The following is a 26,539-nucleotide window of genomic DNA, read 5'->3' as shown; positions in this document are numbered from 1 at the left end:
CCATATCACAAAGGGAAAGCTGGAATTGAGTTTGGGGGTAATTACCGAAACGTTTAGGAATTGGGGGCCAAAAAGGGGCCAAAAATAAGCATTTTTCTAGTTTCCAGACAATAACTTGTGTTCAAGTGTATGGATCTCTCTGAAATTGTACTGCAAGGTACCATACCACAAAGGGAAGGCTGGGATTGATGATGGGGGTAATTGCCTCAATATTTTAGGAATTGGGGGCCAAAAAGGGGCAAAAAACAAGCATTTTTTTAGTTTCAGGACAATAACTTGTGTGTAAGTGTATGGATCTTTCTGAAATTGTACTACAAGGTTCCATATCACAAAGGGAAAGCTGGGTTTGAGTTTGGGGGTAATTGCCCTAAACGTTTAGGAATTTGGGGCCAAAAAGGGACCAAAAAACACATTTTTCTAGTTTCCAGACAATAACTTGTGTTCAAGTGTATGGATCTCTCTGAAATTGTACTGCAAGGTACCATACCTCAAAGGGAAGGCTGGGATTGAGTTTGGGGGTGATGAATCATAAGGGGGTTTAAAAAAATTTGGGGGGGGGGGATTTTTTTTTTTCCTTTTTTTCTTTTTTTCCTTTTTTTTTTTTCTTTTAAAATTTTCCATTTTAAGTTGGTTATTTCTGATTTATATTTAAAAGCAAATAATAATGATATGGTAGGAGATACACACCAAACAGGATGTGTAAATTATTATATAATAAGTATTGTGCAATAGCAAGAAATTTTCAATTGCACAGTATTGCACAATAGCAAGAAATCTTCAATTGCACAGTATTGCGCAATAGCAAGAAATCTTCAATTGCACAGTATTGCGCAATAGCAAGAAATCTTCAATTGCACAGTATTGCGCAATAGCAAGAAATATCCAATAGCACAATATTGCGCAATAGCAAGAAATTGTCAATTGTACAGTATTGCCCAAAGCTGTATCAAGCTTGAATGTTGTGTCCATACTTGCCCCAACTGTTCAGGGTTCGACCTCTGCGGTCGTATCAAGCTGCACCCTGTGGAGCATTTTATTTTATCGTTATAGTCAAATCACATTTTTGAGCTTCTGTTATGGTGATAGTGTCAAACAGAGTGCAATCTAACCCATTACCTAAGCCATTAAAGATCTGGAAATTATTTCACACAATTTCAGTCGTTTTGAGATGACTTGAAACTTGGGGTCCTTTTTTCAAACTTTCGATTAATTCAAATTAACAATATTGACAAACTTGTATAGATGTTTCACAGCATTTACTTCTTGAAATATCTTAATGTTTTTCTACAAACGTTTAAGAACAATTAATGGAATATACAATTTAAAATTGAAATTATTTTAATGACTAAAAACTAGAAATTTCTCAAGAACTAAATGCATTTACATGTGCATGATGTGTACATGTTCAGAACGAAACATAATAGTTTAGTTCTAATAACTAATTTGTTGATACAAATCTTATACAAAAAATAAGTACAGAATTCAAGAAAAAATTAAAATTAAGTGTACAAAAATTATAAAATTGGATGATGTTCAAGATTGACTTTGAAAAGTCAAGTGCTTAAACATGTTAAATTGAAAATCTAGTTCAAAAGTATGAAATAAAACTCTCTTCACATGATTGTGAAAGATGTGTTTTTTCATTATTGGCTGTAAAATAAAAATGCTTTTCGGTGTTGTCTACTGAATAGAATAACAATGTTTTGATAATACCATAAGTTATCCCATTTTGCTTTTAACAAGGAGGTTTCTGTTAACGCAAACATTAAAGTAAAGATGGGGATTGCGGTCAGTATGACCAAAATAATTCTTTTTAAGCTTCACTGTCTTATTTGATATGGTTGATATTCCAAGAACTTTTGTTTTTTGTAATTCCAGGGTTACAGAGCGGGCCAATCCATTCTTTATCCTTCAGAGGAGGAAAGGATATGGAGGAGGCGGGTTAACAGGACTGTTGGTGGGAACCATAGATACTGTATTAGACAATAAGGTATTATAACACAGCTTTGTTGTTAATTTTGGGAGAAAATTTCATTCAATTTATGGGTTTTTTTCTGTATTTTCTCTTAAAAGTAAAATTTTGATCTCAAAAGAAGCTTGCTAGGCTGTTTAGAATAATAATAGCAAAGGATAAAACATCAAAAGCATTGTAATCAAAAACATTTTAGGAAATTAGTATGTATAAATCATAGAAAATTATAGTTTACATTAGAGTGCCAATTTATTTCCTCGTGGCCTTTGAACCCAGACATTAATAAACAGATTATGATAAAACATGACCATTTGAGTGTTTGTTTAAAATGTGTAAACAGAGGTTCAAATCTAATAAATTATATGTTTATATATAATGGTATACAAACAAATTCTTAATATCTAACATGATGTTGATGATAATTCTTAGATACCATTAACAGAAATCATCTTTCAGAAAGCTACTACATATAAATAAGAAGTTGTGGTATGAGTGCCAATGAGACAACTCTCCATCCAAGTCACAATGTATAAAAAGTTTACAATTATAGGTCAAAGTACGGCCTTCAACATGGAGCCTTGGCTCACACCGAACAAATTCAAAACAGTTCAAATAGGGAAACCAACGGTCTAATCTATATAAAAAACGAGAAACGAGAAACACCTATGAACCACACCAACAAACGACAACCACTGAACAACATTTACAAAAACAAGAAATATGGACTACAATCTGATGTCAATAACTTAAGGCTCAGGGGCTCTCAAAATGTTTTTTTTTTTTTGTACAGAGAAATATTGCATTTTGATAACATAAGTTTATGTGTACTTATTTAAGAATAACTTGAGGTTTAGAAGTAAAAGCACAATATGTACAATAAACTTAAATTTCAGACACCACCATATAGAATATTACACCAAACAACTGAATCAGAAGTCAGTTTCTGTAAGTACTACTTTTTACAATACACAAATGTTAAAATCCTCAATCCATATACCATCTCTCATTGCAATTTTTCTGACAAATTTAAAAAAAAAAAAAAAAAATAAAATATATCAGCGTTGCCACATGATGGTGTCCAATGTCATGTTTTGATACATTCCATACAGCTCTTTATGAGAAAACTGGAATAAAGTCAGATTGAAATAATAGCATACTGTAAAGGGTTAAGTTTCCATGGGTTTTATTTTCTCTTGAAATTTGATTTTTCATAAATGAAGAAGATCAAAATAAAATTGGAAAATTAAATCTTGCAAAAAGATTTGGCCTTTGAAATAGGGAAATTTTAACTTCTACAAAATAAACCATTTAACAGTATCGATTAAAGATATATGTCATTTTGATGAATAGATGTAAATTCATTGGTAAAACATGTTTCATATAATTTTTTACAAATGTTTTTTTTTATTATTTTGATGTCTTTATTTAACTTAGATTTGTAAAAACCACTTTTATCTTATGTTAATATGATCAAGTTATTACATTAAATGTCAGCTCAGTAGTTCTAGGCATTTCTCAACTAACATAGCTATTGTCAAGATAATGTGTATACTGAGATAAACTGTCACATAATTAAACAACTAGGTAAAAAAAATTCAAGCATCTAAATGTTTAGTTGATCTTAGAACAACAATGGAAACATCAATACAGCAGCTGTCATGAGATTGTTATCTTTTTAAAAGCATCTCTATAGTGTTTTTAATCACTTTTATCTACCTTTTCTTCAAACATACACATGTTGCTGTCATAGCTCAATCATTCATGATAGATTTCCAATACACACTGTGATTGCTATTAAATTATATTTCGTCAACAATTCATGACAACCTTTCATTAGATTGTTTTTATTTTTTAGTGGTTGCAGTTGCTAACAACAAAAGGGATATAATAAAAGACTGGGAATGGCTAGAGCAAAATTTGATGGAAATTCTTGGTAATTTAGAAAATAGTTGCAATTATCTTTCATATTAAACCTATGATGTATTGCTTAAAACAAAAATAGTAAAAGATGAAGCAAAACCCAATGTAAAACAAAATCCTTACTTCATAATTTGATTTTTCTTGACAATGTCTAATTTAACTCTAAAGATTAAGAATGTTGAAAAACCTCATTAATATAAAGATAAGAAGATGTGGTATGATTGCCAATGAGACAACTCTCCACCAGAAACCAAATGATATAGAAGTTAACCATTTTAGGTCACCATACAGCCTTCAACATTGAGCAAAACCCATACCCCATAGTCAGCTAGAAAAGGCCCCGAAATGACAAATGTAAAACAATTCGAACAAGAAAACTAATGGCCTGATTTATGTACAAAACAATGAAAGAAAAACAAATACGATGTACAGCCACCAAAGACAACTACTGAATTACAGGCTCCTAACTTGGAACAGGCACATACAGAATGTGGCGGGGTTAACCTAGTTTGCTGGCACCAAACTCTCCCCCTAACCTAGGACAGTGGTGTAACAGTACAATATAAGAACTATTTTAAGCATTGACAAAGAATTAATTAGGTCTTTAAACAGTTCAAGTTTTCTACAATGTACCAGAGTTACAGAGTTACACGAATATTTAATATACTTATTTTACAGGTGCATTTGAAAATGAAGATGATGCAACAGAATTTGTGAAATGTAAAATAGAAAGTCTAAGAGCTAATGAAGTTAAAGTATTTGATCAAGGTACATGTACATTAAGTCATATCAAACGCGAAGATTTGTAGTATATATGCATGAAATTATGTAATTATATCCCATCATATCCAGTTAAAACTATAAAACAGGATCCAAAGTTCACTATGTTGTCTTCAACCATGAAATAACCCCCACACACCAGAGTAAGCCAGAGGAAGTTTTCAATAAAGCACATAAAACTTCTTATAAACAGACATTAAGTCATCTTATAGCAAGAATGTCACAATATGAATTCCATTGCTTTACAGATCTGCCCATAATTCGAGTGCAAAATTCACATATCAGTTTGACATTAAATGACAGTAATAATGATTTAGGATGATCAATCTTATTTCAAAATCTGACCTCTCATCTGTAATGAGGAATATAAAAAGTTGAGAAGGTAATGGAACAAATTTTTATGCCCCTGCCGCAGCTGAGGGGGCATTAAGTGTTACCCTTGGCCTTCATACATCCTTCTGTCCCTCTGTACGTCCCAAAATTAGTTTCCGTTCTCTAACTTAAGTTTGCCTCAACCAAATTTTAAGACACTTATACACAATGCTTATTACCACAAAACACAGATCAAGTTCAAATTGGGTCTGCGTCACTTTTACCGTTCTTGAGTTGTGTGCCTTTATAACATTATATGCAATCAAGGGCATCATCTGTGTCCCATGGACACATTCTCCATTTTTTTTTTTAATTGTGATCATACATTTTGATTTGCAGTTAAACATAATGAGCCCCTTAATGATGCTTTACAAAATTTCCTTGAAAAACAGAAGGAGAAAGGGATTACTGCCCATGTGCAGAGTACTGACAAAAAAAAGCTTAGATTTATGATTCACTTATATATTGATTTTTCTACTGCAATGAGGACTCTGTCTTCATATATGTTGTGTGCAGTTGAAAAAAAATCTTTATTCATACTTATTTGAACTATTCAAGTATAGACTGAAAACAGAAACATTTAAATATATTTTGACTGAAAAGAAGTGCTTCGACACAAAACCCAAAATAATGATAATAATGTGTTTTTTCAGATGAAGAAACTGTGAAGTTCAAAACAGCAACACAGAAGTTTATGAAATTGTTCAACATGCCAAAAGAGGAAAAACTAGTTAATTGTAAGATTAATGTCAATTTATTCTGCTTATATTGAACAGCACGATTCTTATGTATATTATATACCTAGAAAAGTGACATAAACAGTACCGTATGTAATTTCTAATACAAATTACCCTGCAGACATAATTTCAGTGCCTAGAGTGACTTTTAGAAACACCTAATTACTCAAAAGCATTAAGTATCTAGAAGCTCTGATGATTTGTTTATAACAATGGAGAAACCAATACAGTAGACAATTACTTTACAAAAGCATTCTATGTATCAAGAAATTTCATTGACTTGGTTTTACTTTTCTTAAACACATTGGTGTATATGCATACTTTGTTGTTTTTTTATGACTTTTCAGTTCCTTACTGCATTGGTTATATTCAAAAGAAATGAATTTTATAATTAAACAATTTTATGTTACAGTTCATATATTGTATCCCTAAAAGAATGCATATCTGCAAATTATAAGTCAATTTTAAAAAATGGTACTGACTATTTATTGAATTATGAGTTTTTTTAGCATGTGTGTTATAGTAAAGCTTGACATACATTTTTCATTTAGTTCATTGTTTCTTTTAGTTTTTGGAAATTGATACTGCATTGAAACCTTATTACCTATGAATTTCCAAAATGGTTTTCTACACTGAACTAGTTGGAAAATTAACCATAAAGCATGTTGAGGTAGTACAAAGTTATTGATATCCAACTATTCACATATCATTAACCTACCTTTTTGTCTTCAGATTACTCCTGCAGTTATTGGAAAAGTAAAGTACCAAGACAGGGCTGGATGTACCTGAGTATTAACCATCTGTGTTTCTATTCCTTCTTGATGGGGAGGGAAGCAAAAGTTATCATTAGATGGACTGATATAACAGTAAGTTGAAATTTTTCTCTGAAGACTAATTTATTGGTTTTGATATGAAACCAAAATATTTATGTTTAATTTTAGTTTATAGTCCGTTTGACTTCTATAAATCTTCAGAAAATAATTCTTAAAAATTCATTTTTACAAATTAACATTGTCGTTGTCGTCGTTAACTTTTTACATTTTGAACTTCTTCTAGAGAACCAGTGAATGGAATGAAACCAAACATGGCATGAATGTTCCTTATGAGAGGCTGACCAAGTGTTGTTACTTTGTAGCTGATCCATCATCCAAGATGGCTGCCAGCGGGGGACTTAGTTTAACATAGGACCCTATGGGAAATACATACAAATGTCTTCTTTTAGAGAACCACTGAATGGAATGAAACCAAACATGGCATGAATGTTCCTTATGAGGTGTTGACCAAGTGTTGATTCTTTGCAGCCGATCCATCATCCAAGATGGCCGCCAGCGGGGGACTTAGTTTAACGTAGGACCCTATGGGAAATACATACAAATGTCTTCTTTTAGAGAACCACTGAATGGAATGAAACCAAACATGGCATGAATATTCCTAATGAGGTGTTGACCAAGTGTTGTTACTTTGCAGTCGGTCCATTATCCAAGATGGCCAACAGCGGGGGACTTAGTTTAACATAGGACCCTAAGGGAAATACATACAAATGTCTTCTTTTAGAGAACCACTGAATGGAATGGAACCAAACATGGCATGAATGTTCCTTATGAGGTGCTGACCAAGTGTTGTTACTTTGCAGTCGATCCATCATCCAAGATGGCCAGAGGGGGGGCTTAGTTTAACATAGGACCCTATGGGAAATACATACAAATGTCTTCTTTTAGAGTACCACTGAATGGAATGAAACCAAACATGGCATGAATGTTCCTTATGAGGTGCTGACCAAGTGTTGCTACTTTGTTGCCGATTTACTGTTCAAGATGGCCACCAAGATATTTTATTAAATAACGGGACCAATATTAATCCAAATTTGGCCTCAATCATTATTTGGGTATCTGTTATGATTTTTATCTATCTTTACATGATTTCTAAAACCAAAGTAGAGTCAGGTGAGCGACACAGGCTCTTGAGAGCCTGTAGTTTTTCTTGATGTATGTTAATGTATGATATATACGAACTCTGACAATGAATATCATAATTTTGGGCCAATAATCAAAAATTTTACCCATTAGATCTCTATGTTACTTCTATTTTTTTTTATATAAAATACTTGATGGAGTAAGTATGAATAGTGGAACAGCTTTCCATTCAAAACAAAAACATAAGACATGTGCTTTAAACCTGTTTCATTATACCATGTGACTTAACTCATTTAAATAATGCTGACCAGCAAACAAACTTGGACTTCATTTAAGTTTTATGTCATGTGAATACTGAACTTATTGTATACATGATTTTGTATTTTTCATTGTTCAATTTCTATGAGTAACTTTAGTAATATTTTCCACTGGACATTACTAGTATAACATTTTTAAAAACTACAGAGTAGTTTTATGCAAAATTCAGTTTAGAAATTTTATTAAAAAGTTTCCCTTATCATCAGTAAAGGTCTTTATGGTTATATTTTATCTAATTTTATTTTCATATTTTGAAAGTCATAAGCTGTGTTTTTTCAAGAAAAAAGTAAATATTAAATGTATTCTGTAAGTACTTATTGGTGAAACTTTTTAGAGGCTCTCCATTTTGTTTATACTGTCATCATGCTTTAAGCATGAAAAGCTTGCTTGTATTCTTTTATAAGATATATATAAATATATAATCAAATTAAGGTAACAAAACTTAAGATTTGGTAAGTAATAAAAACAAAATAAAACATCTGATTATAATATTTTTTCCCACAAATAACATCTTTGTAGATACATGCAAGTTCATTTATAAAATCATATAAAACCAGTTATAAAAAAACTTAGATGATGGTCATTTTTAATGACATGTATAATGTCCTTTGATATTTAAATGAGTTAAGTCACATGGTACAATGAAACAGGTTTAAAACACATGTCTCATGTTTTTGTTTTGAATGGAAGGCTGTTACACTATTCATACTTACTCCATCAAGTATTTTATATAGAAAAAATAGAAGTAACATAGAGACCTAATGGGTAACTTTTTTGATTATTGGCACAAAATTATGATATTCATAGTCAGAGTTCGTATATATCATACATTAACATACATCAAGAAAAAAAATGTTTATTTGCAAAAATGAATTTTTAAGAATTTATTTTCTGAAGATTTATAGAAGTCAAACGGACTATAACTATAAAATCATGAATTTTTATTACATGGAAAAAAGAATAAGCATATATAAATCTGTCTCTGTTTTTAAAGGACTATTCCATTAATTTCAATTGAACTTACAAAGCCCCCTCACAAGTTCACAACCAACACATAATGTACAGTGTCGTTAAAAATAATTTTGCATGCATCAAATGGACATGAAAATAAATGACTCATGACCCATGTAAAAATATCAAAATTTTTCCTATCCTCCTAAGTACATGTTTTGTTTATGGGTGGAAATTTTTGTATTGCAGAAATTACCTCGTATTTTGTAATTGTTACTGAACATTCTTTACTGTATTTTACAGTTGTTATGCATTTATTTTAGAAATTAGAAGTTGGCAACAATATGCTGTTCCCTGATAGTGTCAAAGTTACAACCAGAGAAGGGGAGGTAAATGAAGTTAAAATTCCAGACAATTTGTATAAAACCTTGAAGTAAAAAAGTGGTCAAAATTTATGTAAAAACTTTTTTCTTTGATTTTACATGTAAAAAAGACTTTAAAAAGGAATTTTGGTTATATAATCGCAACCGCAGGCTTCAGCCTTAAACAGAAATATTTATTTTGAGATGAAAATTATATTTTGTTCAAATTAGTTGGTAATTGAATAGTGGTAAGTGATAGGGCTGAATGAAGTGCTTTTCAATCTCATTTCATTGTTTTTCTAATATTGGAATATACCATTTTTAATTTGCCCTTTTAAAATAAATTTTTCTTCTTACAACTTTTAGAAATAGGCTCTGTTATGCAATTTCAATATCTGTTTTTGTTTAATTCAGTTTGTTTATCTTTATTTATTTCAGTTTTTCTTCTCCATGTTATTACACAGCAGTGAATCATTCAGACTCATGGAACAGCTGGCTAACATGGCTATGAAGCAGTATGTACAGTGTCTAAAATTAGTTTCATGAATCTTGTATAACCCAATATAATTTAATTTTTGATGTAATATGTCTTCTGATTGGCTGACGTTGTTTTGTTTATCAGCTCATAGACATAATTTTGTCATGTGACCGTGACGTCATCAACGTTTTTTCATGGTTTACTCCGGTTTAAAATGGAATTTAGAATTAAATTAAAAGAAATGAATGTAATATTTTTTCTGTCTATTCGAAATAACATAAAAAATGTGGTGCACACTTTAAAATAACTTGCTACGCGGGTTATTCAGTGTGCACCACATTTTTGATGTTATTTCTTCATAGACAGAAAAAATATTACAGTCATTCCTTAAGTATACACTCAAATAGGTCACATGTGTTTTATTTTTGGGATCAAACAGAATCTCTCTAAAAGCGTTATTAATTTTTTTGAGTCTTTGGTAGATATTTTGACATCTATAAAAAATGGTTAAAATGAATGCTTAGGATTATTACTCACGATCTTAAGATATATAAACATATATTTATGATCATGTAACAAGTTCATATTCAAATATACCCTAAAAAACAAAAGAAAAATAAATGAGCAGGTTGTCATTGGCATCAATGTGAAATAAATGGTCATGGAAACAGATTATTTTTAATGACCTAATAATACAGAAACGTTTAAATCATTTAAGTACAAAATAAATTTTAATGACAAATAGTTTTTATGTAGACAACACACAATGCAGAAACAACAAAAACTAGGGAATAAGCAAACATTTTGACATGTTTGTATATTTTGTAGATTAATGCTTGAAGGAGGATTCGAAGAAGACAAAACTATTGCAGATAGAACTAAGTAAGTTATTATGTGTCAATTTTTATGAATTCATTATTACTTAGTTGTGAAAAATAGAGAAATCAATGGGCACACCAAGTATCCAATAATGGAATATGCTTTATTTTTGTCTGATGATATGAATATTAGAACATATGGAGTATTTGTCAGTGAGATAGAATTTAAAAACAAAAATAACCAGAAGACCTCCAGAGGGCAATATAGGGGTTTGAACAGCAGACAGATGTCCATACAATATATGTCAAGAGTCTATAAAAAGTGTAAATATATTTAACTTGCAATCAAAGATCTGTCAGTAGCAATATATTCTTCAAAAAATGAAAAAGAAAGAGTATTTTAAAATTTAAGAAGAGCCGTTTTAAAAGAAATGCATCAATGACACTATACCATGTGGAATCTTAGATCTAATTTATAAAGGGAAAGCAAAATTACAGATCATTGTGCACCTTTTCAATTTAGTTGAAAGTTGAGAAAGTTTAGTTTAAACATATTTTATTGTTCAAAAAAAGGACAAATGGATTAGACACAAGTCTTTCAACTTAGTAATGTCTTCTCCAAAAGTTGAGGAAGAATGGTTAATAATGAAAAAAAAACCAAACTTTTAACAGGTATATTTTGGATTTATTTTTGTGTAACCATCCAATCATTTGAATACTATATACTATGAGTGTTATTTTATAAAATATTTATATTTCATCAATTGCACCATGAATGGCTTTTCAAAACTAACCACAAGTAGCAAATTGTGCATACTTATATTTTTCTAATATTAACTTTACAGAAGGAAGACTCCAAAGAAAATGTCTTCTATAAAGAGAGATCTGGATGCCAGAGCCAGGAGTGATGCGTTCAGGTTAGATTTACCGATGTTTCACATTACAAAAAGTAGCTTTTAAAAATGTTAGTGACATATACAGACATGTTGACTGGTTAAACTTGTCCTAAATCCTACTAATGTATAAAGAACAAATTTTATAAATAAACCCAAAATTGATCAAAATAATCCTTGGATGGTCACTTTTATGAATTATATCCACTATATACAAAAGAAGCTATCCAATCTGGAAAAATAGGATAGAAAGAAAATCAGTGAAAAACTTCTATTAAATAAAACAATTTCGTGAATGATTCTGATTGAACCATTTGAATTAGTTTTTAAAACAATCTTCCAGTTAAAACCAGGGCTTCCAAAACGGTCATATATTCCGGACTTGACCGAAACTTTCATAAAAAGACCGGCTGCTCTCAGCCTCAAACGGTCAAATAGAATTGGTGTGCCACATTTTGTTATTCAAGGCATTTTCATGAAACGGTCATTTCAATTTTTACCAACTATCGATCGATAAAAATGTCCGTTTGGGGCTTTGGGCATGTCCGTTTGGGCATTTTAGTTTATAATTGTGGCAATCTATTTCACAAAGATATTTCGGTCATAATTGGGTTTAATAAAACAGAAGCAGCATATTTCAGATACTTTGAAGTGTCTCAGTTAGTCTAATCCTCTGGGTACATAAATGTACGGCTTGGTCTTTAGCTTGTGTACATCAATAAAAAGTAGAAAAAACACGTTTTCTTTTATTTAAATAACAACAAGCTGTCAAACAATTATCCCTTCAATAAGTTATATTGAAGCCATAAATCATTCACTGATTACAGGTTTGTTACCTTTGATGAGGTGTCCTTAGCTTATCTTTATCAATAGAATTAATGATGCATAACAATGTACATAAAGGTAATCCGGTAAACGAGGTCAAACATGTAAGCGTGTATGGAACAACATCCTATTTAATTACGCTTTATAGATATTATTTTAAATGAGCATTCAGTTTTAAAAGTATCCTGATATTTAAAAGTTATTCTTCAAATAAGGATATTTATAAATGAATAAGTATGATATATATTATTTTATTTAACACTGTACATCGTGTTAAATACTGGGGTACTCTCAAGGGGAAAATTTACAAAAATATATAGGAAAAACCAATGGACAAATTTCAGTCAATAAATAATTTAACTAAGTTAAATGGTGCCGTGATCACTTCTAAATTATATCAAGAGAACAATGCCTGCTCCGAATTTATTCAGACAATTTCCGATGTTATAGAGAAAGAGGTGATGTCCGACGTAAAGTTAATTCCCGCCGTGGGAATTATGATCGACTAAGGTGTAGTCTAGGTATTGACGCTTTAGATCAACTTATGAGGATAAGCTTAGTAGGTGTAGATGTTAAAGACTTTGACCCTGTTCCTGCTATCCGCAAATGGCAATCCGTTCGTAACTGCCATGTTTATCAGAACAATGCATTTAGCAAGCTCATGAATGTAAAATCTTTAATTAGACTAAATGAACTCTAATCTTGTGCTGTGATCTGTGCTTCTTTTCAATGTGCTCATTGTAATATTTATTGCGTGTGTTTGTCAGCATTGTGCTCTTCTGATATTTTATTGTTGTTATATATGCTTACATAAAATATCATGTTGTTATTCATTACATTATTTATCAACTGAGTATGTTTTTATTTATTCCTTATTTTCTAAATCAGGTTGGGAAATTGTACAAAGAAAAATGTTATCACTGTTCAGTAGATTTTACACGGTTTAAAACAATATCCTTCATCGGGCCTCCTCAATGTTATCTATAAATACCGCATCAGTTGTAAAAGTCACGTGGTCAGGTAATAAATACACAAAAAGAAAAGTATCACGTGTATTGATGATCAAGTTGTACTGCAATTAAAGCCAACATCAACAGTTTCAAATAAGATGGCCTTAATTTACAAAGTGTTAAGTACTCACAGAGAGAAGATAGATTATATAAACAGAAACAAAAACATGAGAACAGTCAGGTACTGAAGCTGATTGATGCAATGATGGTTACTGTATTACGATACACAGAAAAATGACACAATACCGAGGATAATATTTTATTTATTTTTAGAATGAAGAAAACAAAACAGTTATAAATAATTTTATTGCATATAACACTACTAATTATTTAGACACATATATCAATTTATGCATCCTCTCAGTTACATTTAAGTATCCAGCTGATCATTGACCGTCATAAATAATTCTTTGAAAAATGTCCGGCTGTCGTCAGGAAATTTTGGAAGCCCTGGTTAAAACCATTTCGAATTTACATTCCAAAATCTAAGATATCAACCATGACTGAAAATTCTTTGTATATGAACTTACTGAATAAAAGTTCTTTGGTTTCTCAAACGTTGGGTCTTGAGCCTACTTGATGAATTTTATTTCATGTGTTGTGCACAGGGAAATAGGTACCATAAGTTTATAGTATACATTTAGACATCCTTTGACCAACACATTTAAAAATAATTTCAATTATTGAGTTTTTGATATTATGCAAAGATGGCAGATTGGTAGTTTGGTTGCCCTCTCACTAAAGTACTCACCACATTTGCTTTTATTCAAATTTCAAATATTTTTCCTCTCTTATCAGGGACTAAAATTTAGTTTTTGTTTTTGTTTTGGTGTCATGATTTCTATTCAGACTTTCTCTTTCAAGCTAGTTGATTATTTAGACAATATGATTATACTTTCAGGTCATTATTTAGATTGCCTTTATCTGCCAAATTAGATGGTGATGTAGACTGTATGATACAGACACCATATAACAAACACTATGTCTGGGGAAGGTTATATCTGTCTTCTGGATATATCTGTTATGGAAGTAGGGTAAGTATGGGGAAGGTTATATCTGTCTTCTGGATATATCTGTTACGGTAGTAGGGTAAGTATGGGGAAGGTTATATCTGTCTTCTGGATATATCTGTTATGGTAGTAGGGTATGTATAGGGAAGGTTATATCTGTCTTCTGGATATATCTGTTATGGTAGTAGGGTTAGTATGGGGAAGGTTATATCTGTCTTCTGGATATATCTGTAATGGTAGTAGGGTATGTATGGGGAAGGTTATATTTGCTTCTGGATATATCTGTAATGGTAGTAGGGTATGTATGGGGAAGGTTATATCTGTCTTCTGGATATATCTGTAATGGTAGTAGGGTATGTATGGGGAAGGTTATATCTGTCTTCTGGATATATCTGTAATGGTAGTAGGGTATGTATGGGGAAGGTTATATCGGTCTTCTGGATATATCTGTTACGGTAGTAGGGTATGTATGGGGAAGGTTATATCTGTCTTCTGGATATATCTGTTATGGTAGTAGGGTAAGTATGGGGAAGGTTATATCTGTTATGGTAGTAGGGTATGTATGGGGAAGGTTATATCTGTCTTCTGGATATATCTGTTATGGTAGTAGGGTAAGTATGGGGAAGGTTATATCTGTTATGGTAGTAGGGTATGTATGGGGAAGGTTATATCTGTCTTCTGGATATATCTGTTATGGTAGTAGGGTAAGTATGGGGAAGGTTATATCTGTTATGGTAGTAGGGTATGTATAGGGAAGGTTATATCTGTCTTCTGGATATATCTGTTATGGTAGTAGGGTAAGTATGGGGAAGGTTATATCTGTCTTCTGGATATATCTGTAATGGTAGTAGGGTATGTATGGGGAAGGTTATATCTGTCTTCTGGATATATCTGTTACGGTAGTAGGGTATGTATGGGGAAGGTTATATCTGTCTTCTGGATATATCTGTTATGGTAGTAGGGTAAGTATGGGGAAGGTTATATCTGTTATGGTAGTAGGGTATGTATGGGGAAGGTTATATCTGTCTTCTGGATATATCTGTTATGGTAGTAGGGTAAGTATGGGGAAGGTTATATCTGTTATGGTAGTAGGGTATGTATGGGGAAGGTTATATCTGTCTTCTGGATATATCTGTTATGGTAGTAGGGTAAGTATGGGGAAGGTTATATCTGTTATGGTAGTAGGGTATGTATAGGGAAGGTTATATCTGTCTTCTGGATATATCTGTTATGGTAGTAGGGTAAGTATGGGGAAGGTTATATCTGTCTTCTGGATATATCTGTAATGGTAGTAGGGTATGTATGGGAAGGTTATATCTGTCTTCTGGATATATCTGTTACGGTAGTAGGGTATGTATGGGGAAGGTTATATCTGTCTTCTGGATATATCTGTTATGGTAGTAGGGTAAGTATGGGGAAGGTTATATCTGTCTTCTGGATATATCTGTTATGGTAGTAGGGTAAGTATGGGGAAGGTTATATCTGTCTTCTGGATATATCTGTTACGGTAGTAGGGTATGTATGGGGAAGGTTATATCTGTCTTCTGGATATATCTGTTATGGTAGTAGGGTAAGTATGGGGACAGTGGTTAAAAGATATCTAATATTATAGTACTATAAGGTAACATTCAGAATAAAAATCACATGATCTAAAAGTGGATCTTTATTTGAATATATCAAGTTAATGGACAATCTCACACAACTGCTCTGATTGCCTTTTAGGCAATGCTTAGTTCATTTTAAAAGTTTATATCTTGTAATCTTTCAATCTTGTAACAGGTACCAGATTTGGTGACTGTTGTATTACCTATCAGAGAGATACAGTTGGTAGAGAAGAATGACAACACATCAGGAAATGAGCTGGGCAATAATGCTCTGATTATAACTACAAAGGGAAAGGTATAATCTGTATAGTAGTGCTTTACAAATAACTACAAAAATAAAAGGTATAATCTGTATAATAATTCTCTGGTTATAACTATAAAAGGAAAGGTATAGCCAATGCTATATGCCAACCTCTAAATAGCTTAAAGTCAAGACAATATATAGATTTACATAAATATAAGCCATACAAAGCAATCTGATCTTTTCATTGTTAAAGTAAATTTACAAGTTATTTGCATGTTGTTTGACAAGCATCCAGAAAACAAGTTCACAGAATTATCAGGAACCAACATTTGCTGTTTCATTAACGCATAAAATATCTGACTATTTTTTATTTTAGAGCAACTACATATTTTCCCAGTTGCCACAGAGAAAAATGATTTTGGAGAAGATATCAGACTTTTTATCAAGTCAGCATATTCCACAAAGGTAAAGGAAAATTTCACTTTCTTTTTGATTGCAACACTTTTTGCTGAAATCTCCCATCCTACAAATATATAAAGAAAAGAAAGGAAAGGAGAAAGTATGATTGATGTTTAAAATAACAAGTATATCAACAGTCATCACATTTCTTCAATTTGAGTATTATACCCAAACTAATGAAAAGCCAAAGGAAATGTTGCCATATCATTTAATGATGATGGATAAGCCAATCAAATCAATGCATTTTTCATATCACTTTTTCGCCGTGCAGTGTGATAGGAGAAATACCTCTCCATTTGAAAATAATGGGTATATAACAGGCCACAACCACAAGAAAATGGCTCTTTTCCTTCCTCCATGTTTGGTTATATTGGTAAGATAAAACCTGTGCTTATTCAGATTTACTTTCTGTTGTCTGCTTCCACATTGTATATGTATTTTCTTTCACTCAAAAGCAAGAGCAGGTGTATTAATATGCGAGCAGTAGCTTACGATACATATTGTTTATCCTGTTTCTAAATTTGTATAATTAGAACACAGTTGATTGTATTGTATTTATGTGATGTAGAATTCTTGACAGTTTCTGATACGGTTCACATTATTATAACCTAATATCAGTTTGATTAGTCAGATATTCTTAAATGATATACAGAAGATATCATTTCTTTTTTTTCAGTCCAACAATGAAAGGTTTAAAATCAAAAGGTTCAGTAACAGAAGAAGAGAAAGGTAAGAACAGCACCTGCCTTTATTTTTATTTAGCTTTAATAGAATGAAAGATCATAGTTAACATTTTTAATTGTTAGAAATGACTTTCCAGAAGAAATGGGGTTTGGGAAGTCAGTCATATTCCATTCCTTTTCTGTGATACCATAAACAGAATTCTAGTTGTTAATAACCACAATTGTTAAGTATGTTTAAAATTGAGAATGGAAATGGGGAATGTGTCAAAGAGACAATAACCCGACCAAAGAGCAGAAAACAGCCGAAGGCAACCAATGGCTCTTCAACACAGCAAGAAAATCCCGCACCCAGAGGCGGGCTTCAGCTGGCCCCTAATGGGGCTGAATAGTGAAATATGAGTTTTAGATAAGTATTACATGTTTACAACAATATACTGGTTTCTTGTTCCAGAAGATAAAAGAGGTACAATCTGTATATGCACTTGTTAGATTTATTGTTACAGTAAATGATCAATTGAAAATTCTACAAATTTTGTTAGAACGTTGTCATAGAGAAAGTTGTATCTTATCTATTATAGAAGATGAAGATACAGTACAATTTCAGCCTGCACTTGTCAGCTTGTTTCACAGAAGGGATTCTGATGAATTATCTGCTAAAGAAACTGTCAAGGAACATTTGTGGAATGTACACTTTACAGAATATGGAAGGTACAAGTCAGACTTATATTAACATGGAATTTGTGCTATTCATTACATTGGGTTTTGAACTGTCTGATGTTGTAAATTCAGGTATATCTGACAAGGACCCTACACTTCTGGTTATCTGTTTCTACCACAGATTTGTTAAAAGTAAATTAGTTTTTGGCTAATGATTATGCAAATGCAAATGTTGAAAACCTCTTTTTCTTACAATTGTTGGTGTATGTTGTAGGGTTCTATATATAAAGTTAATCTCTGTTTTGTTTTGTGGCTCATTTTTGGTATTTTTTGTATTGTATCTTGTAAGAGATTTTGATGAAGTTTGCTGGTCTTTATGAAAATTTAACACTAGGGTCATTTGCGTAAGACAGATACTTTAGATGTTTGTGTGATATGCTAGTCCCCACAGTTATCTAAAAAAGAAATGCTGTAATAAAAGGACCCTGCATGTTGATAACAAGTCTAAACTACAAACATGTATCTTTATTCTAACCAGGGGTGTTTGTATGTACAGAACACATAAGACACAAGATTTAGTATTGAAAGGTTTGCCAGAGAAATACAGAGGAGAAATATGGCTGTTATTTTCTGGAGCTATAAATGAGGTACACACTGAATTTTTTGTAAGACATAATGTTATGTGGTACTATTTTAATGTACAAAATATCTGTGTGAATCATATCAATTGTGCAATCACATCACAATAGCTTTGTTAAGCTTAATTTCATATTTTATTTATTTTTACTTTTATGATTTGCATTGAAGTTTTGAAACTGACACAAATAGAACCTTCCTTAACAAAAGTCAATTATATAGTTAAACCTGCCTTTACAATCACTTCGTTTCAGCTGTAACCTGTCGCTAACAGTCAGTTTCAGACCCTGTGAAATGTTTTCTCCATATAGTTTAACTCTTTTGAGCGGTCACATAATTTTTGCATGACATCATCATTTCAACTTTTAATAACGGTTATTTATTATGTGTTTAGCTACCAATATAAACATGACAAAAAATATGTGTGCTCCATATGGAAGTCTAAATGAGAATCGGATCTGGTTTGAACCGAGATCGCACAATTGGAGGTGAATTCGTAAATTCCTTATATTCTTCTGTCGATTTCCATTTTCCAATTTACACTGCAGGAATTCACCATTTTTTATTTCACAGCTCGGAGGACAGTAATTCTACCTATTGAAAACACTTAAATAATTTGCAGAGATTCTGGGCCATGGGCAAAGTCAGAATCAGAATTAGTGAAACCACTATTAAAAAGGTCACCTCTCTTGAGCGGTCATTTTTAATGATTCCAATGATGAAGTTTTAATACAGGTTTGACTGTTATCTAAATATAGTATGGTATTAATCAAATTTTTTACATGTAAGCTTTGTCGTTATGACCTTTTAGTTGTGACTGTTTGTTTTAGATGGCTACACATCCAGGATATTATGCCAGTTTAGTGGAACAGAGCTCAGGAAAGTACAGTCTAGCTACAGATGAAATTGAAAGAGATTTACACAGGTATACTAATCATGTATTGAGTATTGACACATATGGACATTTATCTTGCATAAGAACGTAACACTGTTTAGTCATTTGAGAGTTTTATTTTACTTTCAGAATGATGTAGGAATAGTGTAGTTGTCAGGCCATCATCAGGACAGAACTTCCAATTTTGTAGAATTATTTCTCTCGTAACCATGTCTTTTCAGTTCATGGTTCCAAGAGCTTGATTCTGAGAAATCCAAAATTCTTGCTTATAAACGAACTAACTGACTATTTCAATGTGAAATGATAATTATTGACAATTGAAACCAGATCTGCGAGTGAACTCATAAAAGGATACCCCTAACCCCACATATTTGATTATCTCCCCTTTGATATGTAGAACAAGGAATTTATTTCTTCATGCACATCCTGAGGTAGTTTTCTACATCTATATAATGGAAACATTAATATCAATATAGCTATTTAGTTGGAGATGCCTTTAGAGGTGATTATTACAACATATTACAATATTGAAGTTCGATTGTCTCCCCTTGACAGGTAGGACATATTATATTCTTTATGCACATCCCCAGGAAGAGTTCTACAACTGTGTAGTTTGAATTGCACTTACATAGACAAAAACCCAGACAGACAGATAGAAGTATGGACGAACAAACAGACCCAATGACAGATATGGTGATACCTTTTTGCCCAACAAAACCTTGTATGCAAGAGGGAGGGGGTATTTAAAAGTAAATACTGGTAGGGTAAATTTATTCTGTGATTATTGAATAGTTAGTGATATGGATAAACTTCATTGAGACAGAAACTTTAACATAATTTATCAAAATGTAAAAATCTAGAGGGCACCATATGTAAATCACTTTAAATAGTGAATGTAATTGGCAGAGAAAATTAAAGGTAACAAAAAGAGTTATTATATGTTCTGTTTGTAGATCTTTACCAGAACATCCAGCTTTCCAGTCAGACTGTGGTATAGGGGCCCTGAGGAGGGTATTGACAAGTTATGCTTGGAGGAATCCTACCATTGGTTTGTACTGTATAACATATATACAGAGTAATGATAGATGGAACTTGCACAATATCTTAAAAAACATCCAGTGATGTAGGAAAGCTCAAACCCAGAAACTTTATAGCCAAGGATGTATAACTTCATGATTATGTAAAGGATTTTATCACCAAAAGGGATCCATAAATTAATAGCTGAATCCATCCAAGGTTAACTTTGCTTGAGGGAGTAGCTAATTAATAACTTCTAAATTTGTCTTATGTAAATTTGTATTCTCGGTGTCTTTTAAGCAGTATCTTGTCACTATTTTTCTTTTTACGCACACCAGAAAAGCACTTTTGATGCACAACGTTTATAGAGTGTTTATTTCATTCACAATATTTAGTATGTTTATTTCAGGTTATTGTCAAGCCATGAACATAGTAACCAGTGTTTTATTACTATATACAAGCGAGGAGGAGGCTTTCTGGTTATTAACTGCTATTTGTGAGAGACTTTTACCTGATTATTATAATACCAAGGTGGTAGGAGCTCTCATTGACCAAAGTAAGTATGAACTTTACTTGTTAATCACTTCCATAATATTTGAATTAGTAGAATACAAAGATATGTTGTCTTTAATAAATGAATGAACATTTCGTAAAAATTGTATATGATATTCTAAATGAAAACAAGATATGTACATAAGTGTAAGATGTAAAGACTAATTGCATACAGGAAAAAGACAGAATTTGTAAAAGATGCATTTTTTGTAAGAGAAATTACTTGTGTTCAAATTTTTGAACAGTTTGCATAGTTATTATCAAGAAAGTTATTATCATTCCAGGTGTGTTCGAAGAACTAGTCAAGGACAATTTACCAACACTTCACCAGAAATTACAAGTTTTAGGACTGCTTAGTATGATCTCATTATCATGGTTCCTGACTATATTTCTAAGGTAAATGCCCTCATTGCTCTAATCACTCTGCCTAACATTTTGCTGTTATTGTTTTCCCTTTTGCAACAAATTTGTCAAGGTGATATGATATTATCTGTCTTTGTGTTTGTAACACAACTACCAAGTCCAGTTTTCATCCTTTGCCTGTTTTAAAGCAACTTATACTTATTATCTGAAAAAAGGTGAGCTGTCCAACCTTTCTTTAATAATTAAGAAGAAAAGAATAAAAGAAAGAGATGACATTGAAGATATAGCCTGAGTTTTCCCCTTTATTTTGTTAGTAACATTGAATAGTTTTTTGTTGAAGAGATGTAAATGTATTGACAACTAGTTGTATAAAATTGAAAAGTACTGATTTTAAAATTTCATCTTTTGTAATGTAGATAATACAGTAAACATAAAGAAAATTTGTAATTGTAACATTAGATATTGAAGCTTAAAAACCCCGCACACTCCTTCATAGCAAATGCAGCTGACCTTAGTTGATCTATGATGGTTTATATAAAACTACTTAAGATATAATATGAAATAGGTAAGTACAATTCATTGTGATGTAACTCTGCAGACATTTATATACCTTTACTATCATTTATATTTGCAGTGTGATGCCATTTAATTGTGCTGTTCACATACTAGACTGTTTCTTCTATGATGGTGCTAGTGTAAGTATTACTGCCAAATTGTAAACTTTAATTTTTATGTGTTTAAGTTTATCACTTATAAAGAGCTTATTAAATGTATTCAATTACTAATCAAAGAAATGAAAATATTATCATTGTCAAAAAGATTGCAATATACGCTATTTGGAAAAAAATTGTACACCTTTTAACGACAGACATATTATGGTATACTGTTGTTCTTATGTCCTTCTGTTTATTCGTCAGGTGTAAACATATTGTGTACTGACTTGAGAAGCTTTTAGTTATTTACACCAAACTTAACAGATTATTAAGAACGGTAGTCTAAGGGTCTGTGTCCTTTTTTTTTTTTTACCATTTTCACTTTGCCATTCCAGAGTTATGGGACTTTAATCTCCATAGAACAATGCATACTTTTTGACAATTTTCAACTTTGGTAATTCCAGCTTTATGGGGATTTAATCTTCATAAATCGTCATGCACATTTTCTTAAACACATATTATTCTTTGTTTTTAGGTAATATTTCAAATAGCTTTGACAATATTAGAGCAAAAGAAAGAAGAACTTGAGAATTCAAAAGATGATGGTGATGCCATGACAATACTTAGTTCATATTTAGAAAACGTATCTAACCGGGATTCCACAATGCCAAATATAGAACATACCAGTATGCTGTGTTCAAAGAAATCTGATGTGGTAAATTTAGATTAAGACATTCCTTAGTCAAGCTATAAAACATGCCCGAGTTATCCTGAAATTTTGCTTTGGCATTTATTGGTTATTATTTGAATGTTTTAGCAGTAAAATCTGAAAATTGTTCACTTTGAATCAGAATAAAATTTTACTCTGTTGTATGGCTCTAAGTGCTTAAGGCACATAGAAATTCTTTATATATTGGTGTCAAACAACAAATATTTATATCCTCTGTGAAATACATATTTATATACTCTTTGATTTTCATAACAGATATATGCAGTACATGTCATAATTAAGATGTTAAATCCACTTGTAACATGAATGGCAATTTTTCCTTTGATCTTCGAGTGAGTTAACTTCGGTTATTTTTAGAGGAGTGCGTTAACTGAACGATTTTTTAGTTATTGCACTCTCCAGTCCCGTCGTGTGTCGCTTGTCATAGGAAAAGCAAAGAATGGGAGGAGCTTAGACCAGTGCTCTAACTTCCTTCTCAAAAGTTGTTATTTCACTGTCTAGCTCCGCCTCCTTGGCCTTGGAAATGACTATAAATTTTCCTACTGTTATTTTGGTTGGATACCTGGTTTATCGTGTGGAAATTATTAATATTCTAAAAAATATATGTCACTGAATGTTTAGTAATTTTCTTCGTTTTATACAGGTCTATCTCCGTGAATTGATCATGCTTCAAATATTTGTCCCTGGACATTACACGCATTCAACAAGCAACCATTGCAATCAATTAACCGATCTTTTTTCCAGTTCTTGGGAATGGAAGGATAGTATTGATTAACATCATAATTGGTATTAGAAAATGTTTCCTTCTTATCACAATGTTACAAATCCTTTGAAACTACATGTCATTTTCGAGTTAGAGGGCAGATAAACATCGAATAATATTTTGCATCACCCCCACCCCCCTTTTTCAAGAGTTTTCGGGGAAAAAATATTTAATAACACGTAAATGGCTATTGAGCCTGAATCCCACGGTAACAATTCATTTAAATGTACCTGTATCTGACATAAAAATCCAATTGACATCTGCTGCATGTGTTAATTTTCTGGAGATCAGATATAGTATCACGCGACTATTTGATTGTCAGATTGAAAAGTACAGTAAAGTTTTATTGGTCAGCATTTAACCTTTGACATGTGTCATAGCCCATTAATGATGCAAATCATATATAGCCATGCCTTACTCATTAACATATTTAATCCACTCAAAGCTACGCTTTTCATGAATTAAATAAGTTAATTCATAAAAGCCGTGCTATATATATAACTTGTATTATACAAATTTTGTGCTAGTTTTTCTATGGTGATTTTTATGTTTCAGCCTTCAATAGATGTGAGTGATCTGATAGATGATAGCTACAGAAAGTTTGGTCATATCAGCAACCAAGAAATAGACAAACTTAGACTCAAATATAGACTTCAAGTTGTTCAGGTTTGATATTCTTCATTTTTAGCTCACCTGGCCCAAAGGGCCAAGTGAGCTTTTCTCATCACTTGGCGTCTGTCGTCCGTTGTCGTCGTCGTCGTCCGTCGTCGTCGTCCGTCGTTAACTTTTACAAAAATCTTCTCCTCTGAAACTACTTGGCCAAATTAAACCAAACTTGTCCACAATCATCATTAGGGTATCTAGTTTTAAAAAAGGTGTCCGGTGACCCGGCCAACCAACCAAGATGGCCGCCATGGCTAAAAATAGAACATAAGGGTAAAATGTAGATTTTGGCTTATATCTCTGAAACCAAAGCATTTAGAGCAAATTTGACAGGGGTAAAATTATTTATCAGGTCAAGATCTATCTGCCCTGAAATTTTCAGATGAATCGGACAACCCGTTGTTGGGTTGCTGCCCCTGAATTGGTAATTTTAAGGAAATTTTGCTGTTTTTGGTTATTATCTTGAATATTATTATAGATAGAGATAAACTGTAAACAGCAATAATGCAGCAAAGTAAGATCTACAAATAAGTCAACTTGACCAAAATGATCAGTTGACCCCTTAAGGAGTTGTTGCCCTTTATAGTCAATTTTTAACCATTTTTCGTAAATTTTTGTAATCTTTTACAAAAATCTTCTCCTCCGAAACTACTAAGACAAATTTAACCAAACTTGTCCACAATCATCATTAGGGTATCTAGTTTAAAAAATATGTCAGATGACCTAGCCCGCGAACCAAGATGTCTGACATGGCTAAAAAATAGTACATAGGGTAAAATTCAGTTTTTGGCTCATATCTCTGAAACCAAAGCATTTAGAGCGATAAAATTGTTCATTAGGTCAAGATCTATCTGCCCTGAAATTTTCAGACCAATCAGGCAACACGTTGTTGGGTTGCTGCCCCTGAATTGGTAATTTTAAGAAAATTTTGCAGCTTTTGGTTATTATCTTGAATATTATTATAGATAGAGATAAACTGTAAACAGCAATAATGTACAGCAAAGTAAGATCTACAAATAAGTCAAACATGACCAAAATTGTCAATTGACCCCCTTAAGGAGTTATTGCCCTTTATAGTAAATTTTTTACAATTTTCATAAATTTTGTGAATTTTTACAAAATATTTTCCACTGTAACTACTGGGCCAAGTTCATTATAGATAGAGATAATTGTAAGCAGCAAGAATGTTCAGTAAAGTAAGATCTACAAACACATCACCATCACCAAAACACAATTTTGTCATGAATCCATCTGTGTCCTTTGTTTAATATGCACATAGACCAAGGTGAGCGACACAGGCTCTTTAGAGCCTCTAGTTAAATTTCCTTTCCTGCTACTACTACTAAAGGAGATAAGGGGCAAACATCAGTGAGGCAGCAACTAAAAAACCAAAGTTGATAAAACAAACCTATTTAAATGTTATTATATGGTCTTCAGGGATGGACCAGCACCTCCTCTGAAGGACTATTTCTTAATATGTGAATTATAGAAATTAATAAATGTAGGCTTTTACACAAAAATCTCAATTTGAAAAAAATAAAATGGAGAGGGACAGAAAATCAGGTTTAAGATTCCTGACTTATTTGTAGGACATTTTTTTAAAATGAAAGTTCTAAATCAAAACAGCAAATTTCAGTGAAAAATGACCAAAACACAGCCCTTACTTCAGCTTTTTTCCCCATGTAATTACAGTAATAAGGTATCAAAGAGATTTTGCTGTATATTTTACTATTCAGTTGTTTTATTGTGATTAAAACTGATACCGGTATGTATTGATATTTTTCATTTTGTGATTTGATGACTATATACTATTACACAGCCCTGTTCATTAATTTATGTATTATCAGAATATAGAAGACAGTACTATGAGGAACATCATCAGAAGTGTGGCATCAGATACATTATTCAAAGGCCAGGAACTCAAAGATTTATATGTCTTATTTAAGGTAATTTCTTAAGATTTGTAGGAAATGGGACATTTGAAATATTAAAAAGAGACAATCAACCCTGAAAAATGAAAATATTCATAAATCAAAGAATTCTGAGTATACAAACATATGTCAGTCAGCAGTGAATTGTGAATTAATTTTTTAGAAATTATAGGACAAACCTATCAATGAACAAAATCAAAATATATGTATTGGTGTACTGGAATCAGGAGATAATTTAATATTTTGCTAAATAATTAAAACAGCATAGTTTTTGTGAATGAAAAAGATAACTACCTGTAAACGATGATATCAAAGCATATCTGTTGTGAG

The 26,539-nt window shown here is 31.9% G+C and overlaps 1 protein-coding gene and 1 long non-coding RNA gene across 4 annotated transcripts in view; both read left to right on the top strand.

Annotated features, from left to right (window-relative positions):
• Positions 1-26,539, top strand: part of LOC127706423 (TBC1 domain family member 9B-like) — a 49,166-nt gene that overhangs the window by 1,050 nt on the left and 21,577 nt on the right. Inside the window, 24 exon segments of the mRNA XM_052211053.1 lie at positions 1,879-1,990; positions 2,866-2,917; positions 3,828-3,905; positions 4,571-4,660; positions 5,698-5,781; positions 6,514-6,647; positions 9,287-9,352; positions 9,764-9,840; positions 10,632-10,685; positions 11,467-11,538; positions 14,251-14,407; positions 16,082-16,258; positions 16,584-16,672; positions 17,343-17,395; positions 17,928-18,057; positions 18,545-18,653; positions 19,473-19,567; positions 20,491-20,585; positions 20,964-21,110; positions 21,391-21,502; positions 22,104-22,164; positions 22,658-22,837; positions 24,171-24,281; positions 26,126-26,224. Of these exon segments, the coding sequence (XP_052067013.1) occupies positions 1,879-1,990; positions 2,866-2,917; positions 3,828-3,905; positions 4,571-4,660; positions 5,698-5,781; positions 6,514-6,647; positions 9,287-9,352; positions 9,764-9,840; positions 10,632-10,685; positions 11,467-11,538; positions 14,251-14,407; positions 16,082-16,258; positions 16,584-16,672; positions 17,343-17,395; positions 17,928-18,057; positions 18,545-18,653; positions 19,473-19,567; positions 20,491-20,585; positions 20,964-21,110; positions 21,391-21,502; positions 22,104-22,164; positions 22,658-22,837; positions 24,171-24,281; positions 26,126-26,224 (2,434 nt within the window).
• LOC127706424 (uncharacterized) lies at positions 14,809-16,060 on the top strand. Of its 3 annotated transcripts, none has more exons than XR_007984458.1 (3): positions 14,809-14,892; positions 15,227-15,336; positions 15,670-16,060. It is a non-coding gene; the product is annotated as an uncharacterized LOC127706424 (long non-coding RNA). The 3 variants fall into 3 exon arrangements; XR_007984456.1 differs by lacking the exon at positions 14,809-14,892 and adding an exon at positions 14,904-14,985; XR_007984457.1 differs by lacking the exon at positions 14,809-14,892 and adding an exon at positions 15,016-15,078.

The sequence above is a fragment of the Mytilus californianus genome, unplaced genomic scaffold (genome assembly GCF_021869535.1).
Source record: "Mytilus californianus isolate M0D057914Y unplaced genomic scaffold, xbMytCali1.0.p SCAF_6, whole genome shotgun sequence".
In the NCBI taxonomy this organism is placed as follows: Eukaryota; Metazoa; Mollusca; class Bivalvia; order Mytilida; family Mytilidae; genus Mytilus; species Mytilus californianus.
This window is presented reverse-complemented; position numbering and strand designations above follow the sequence as displayed.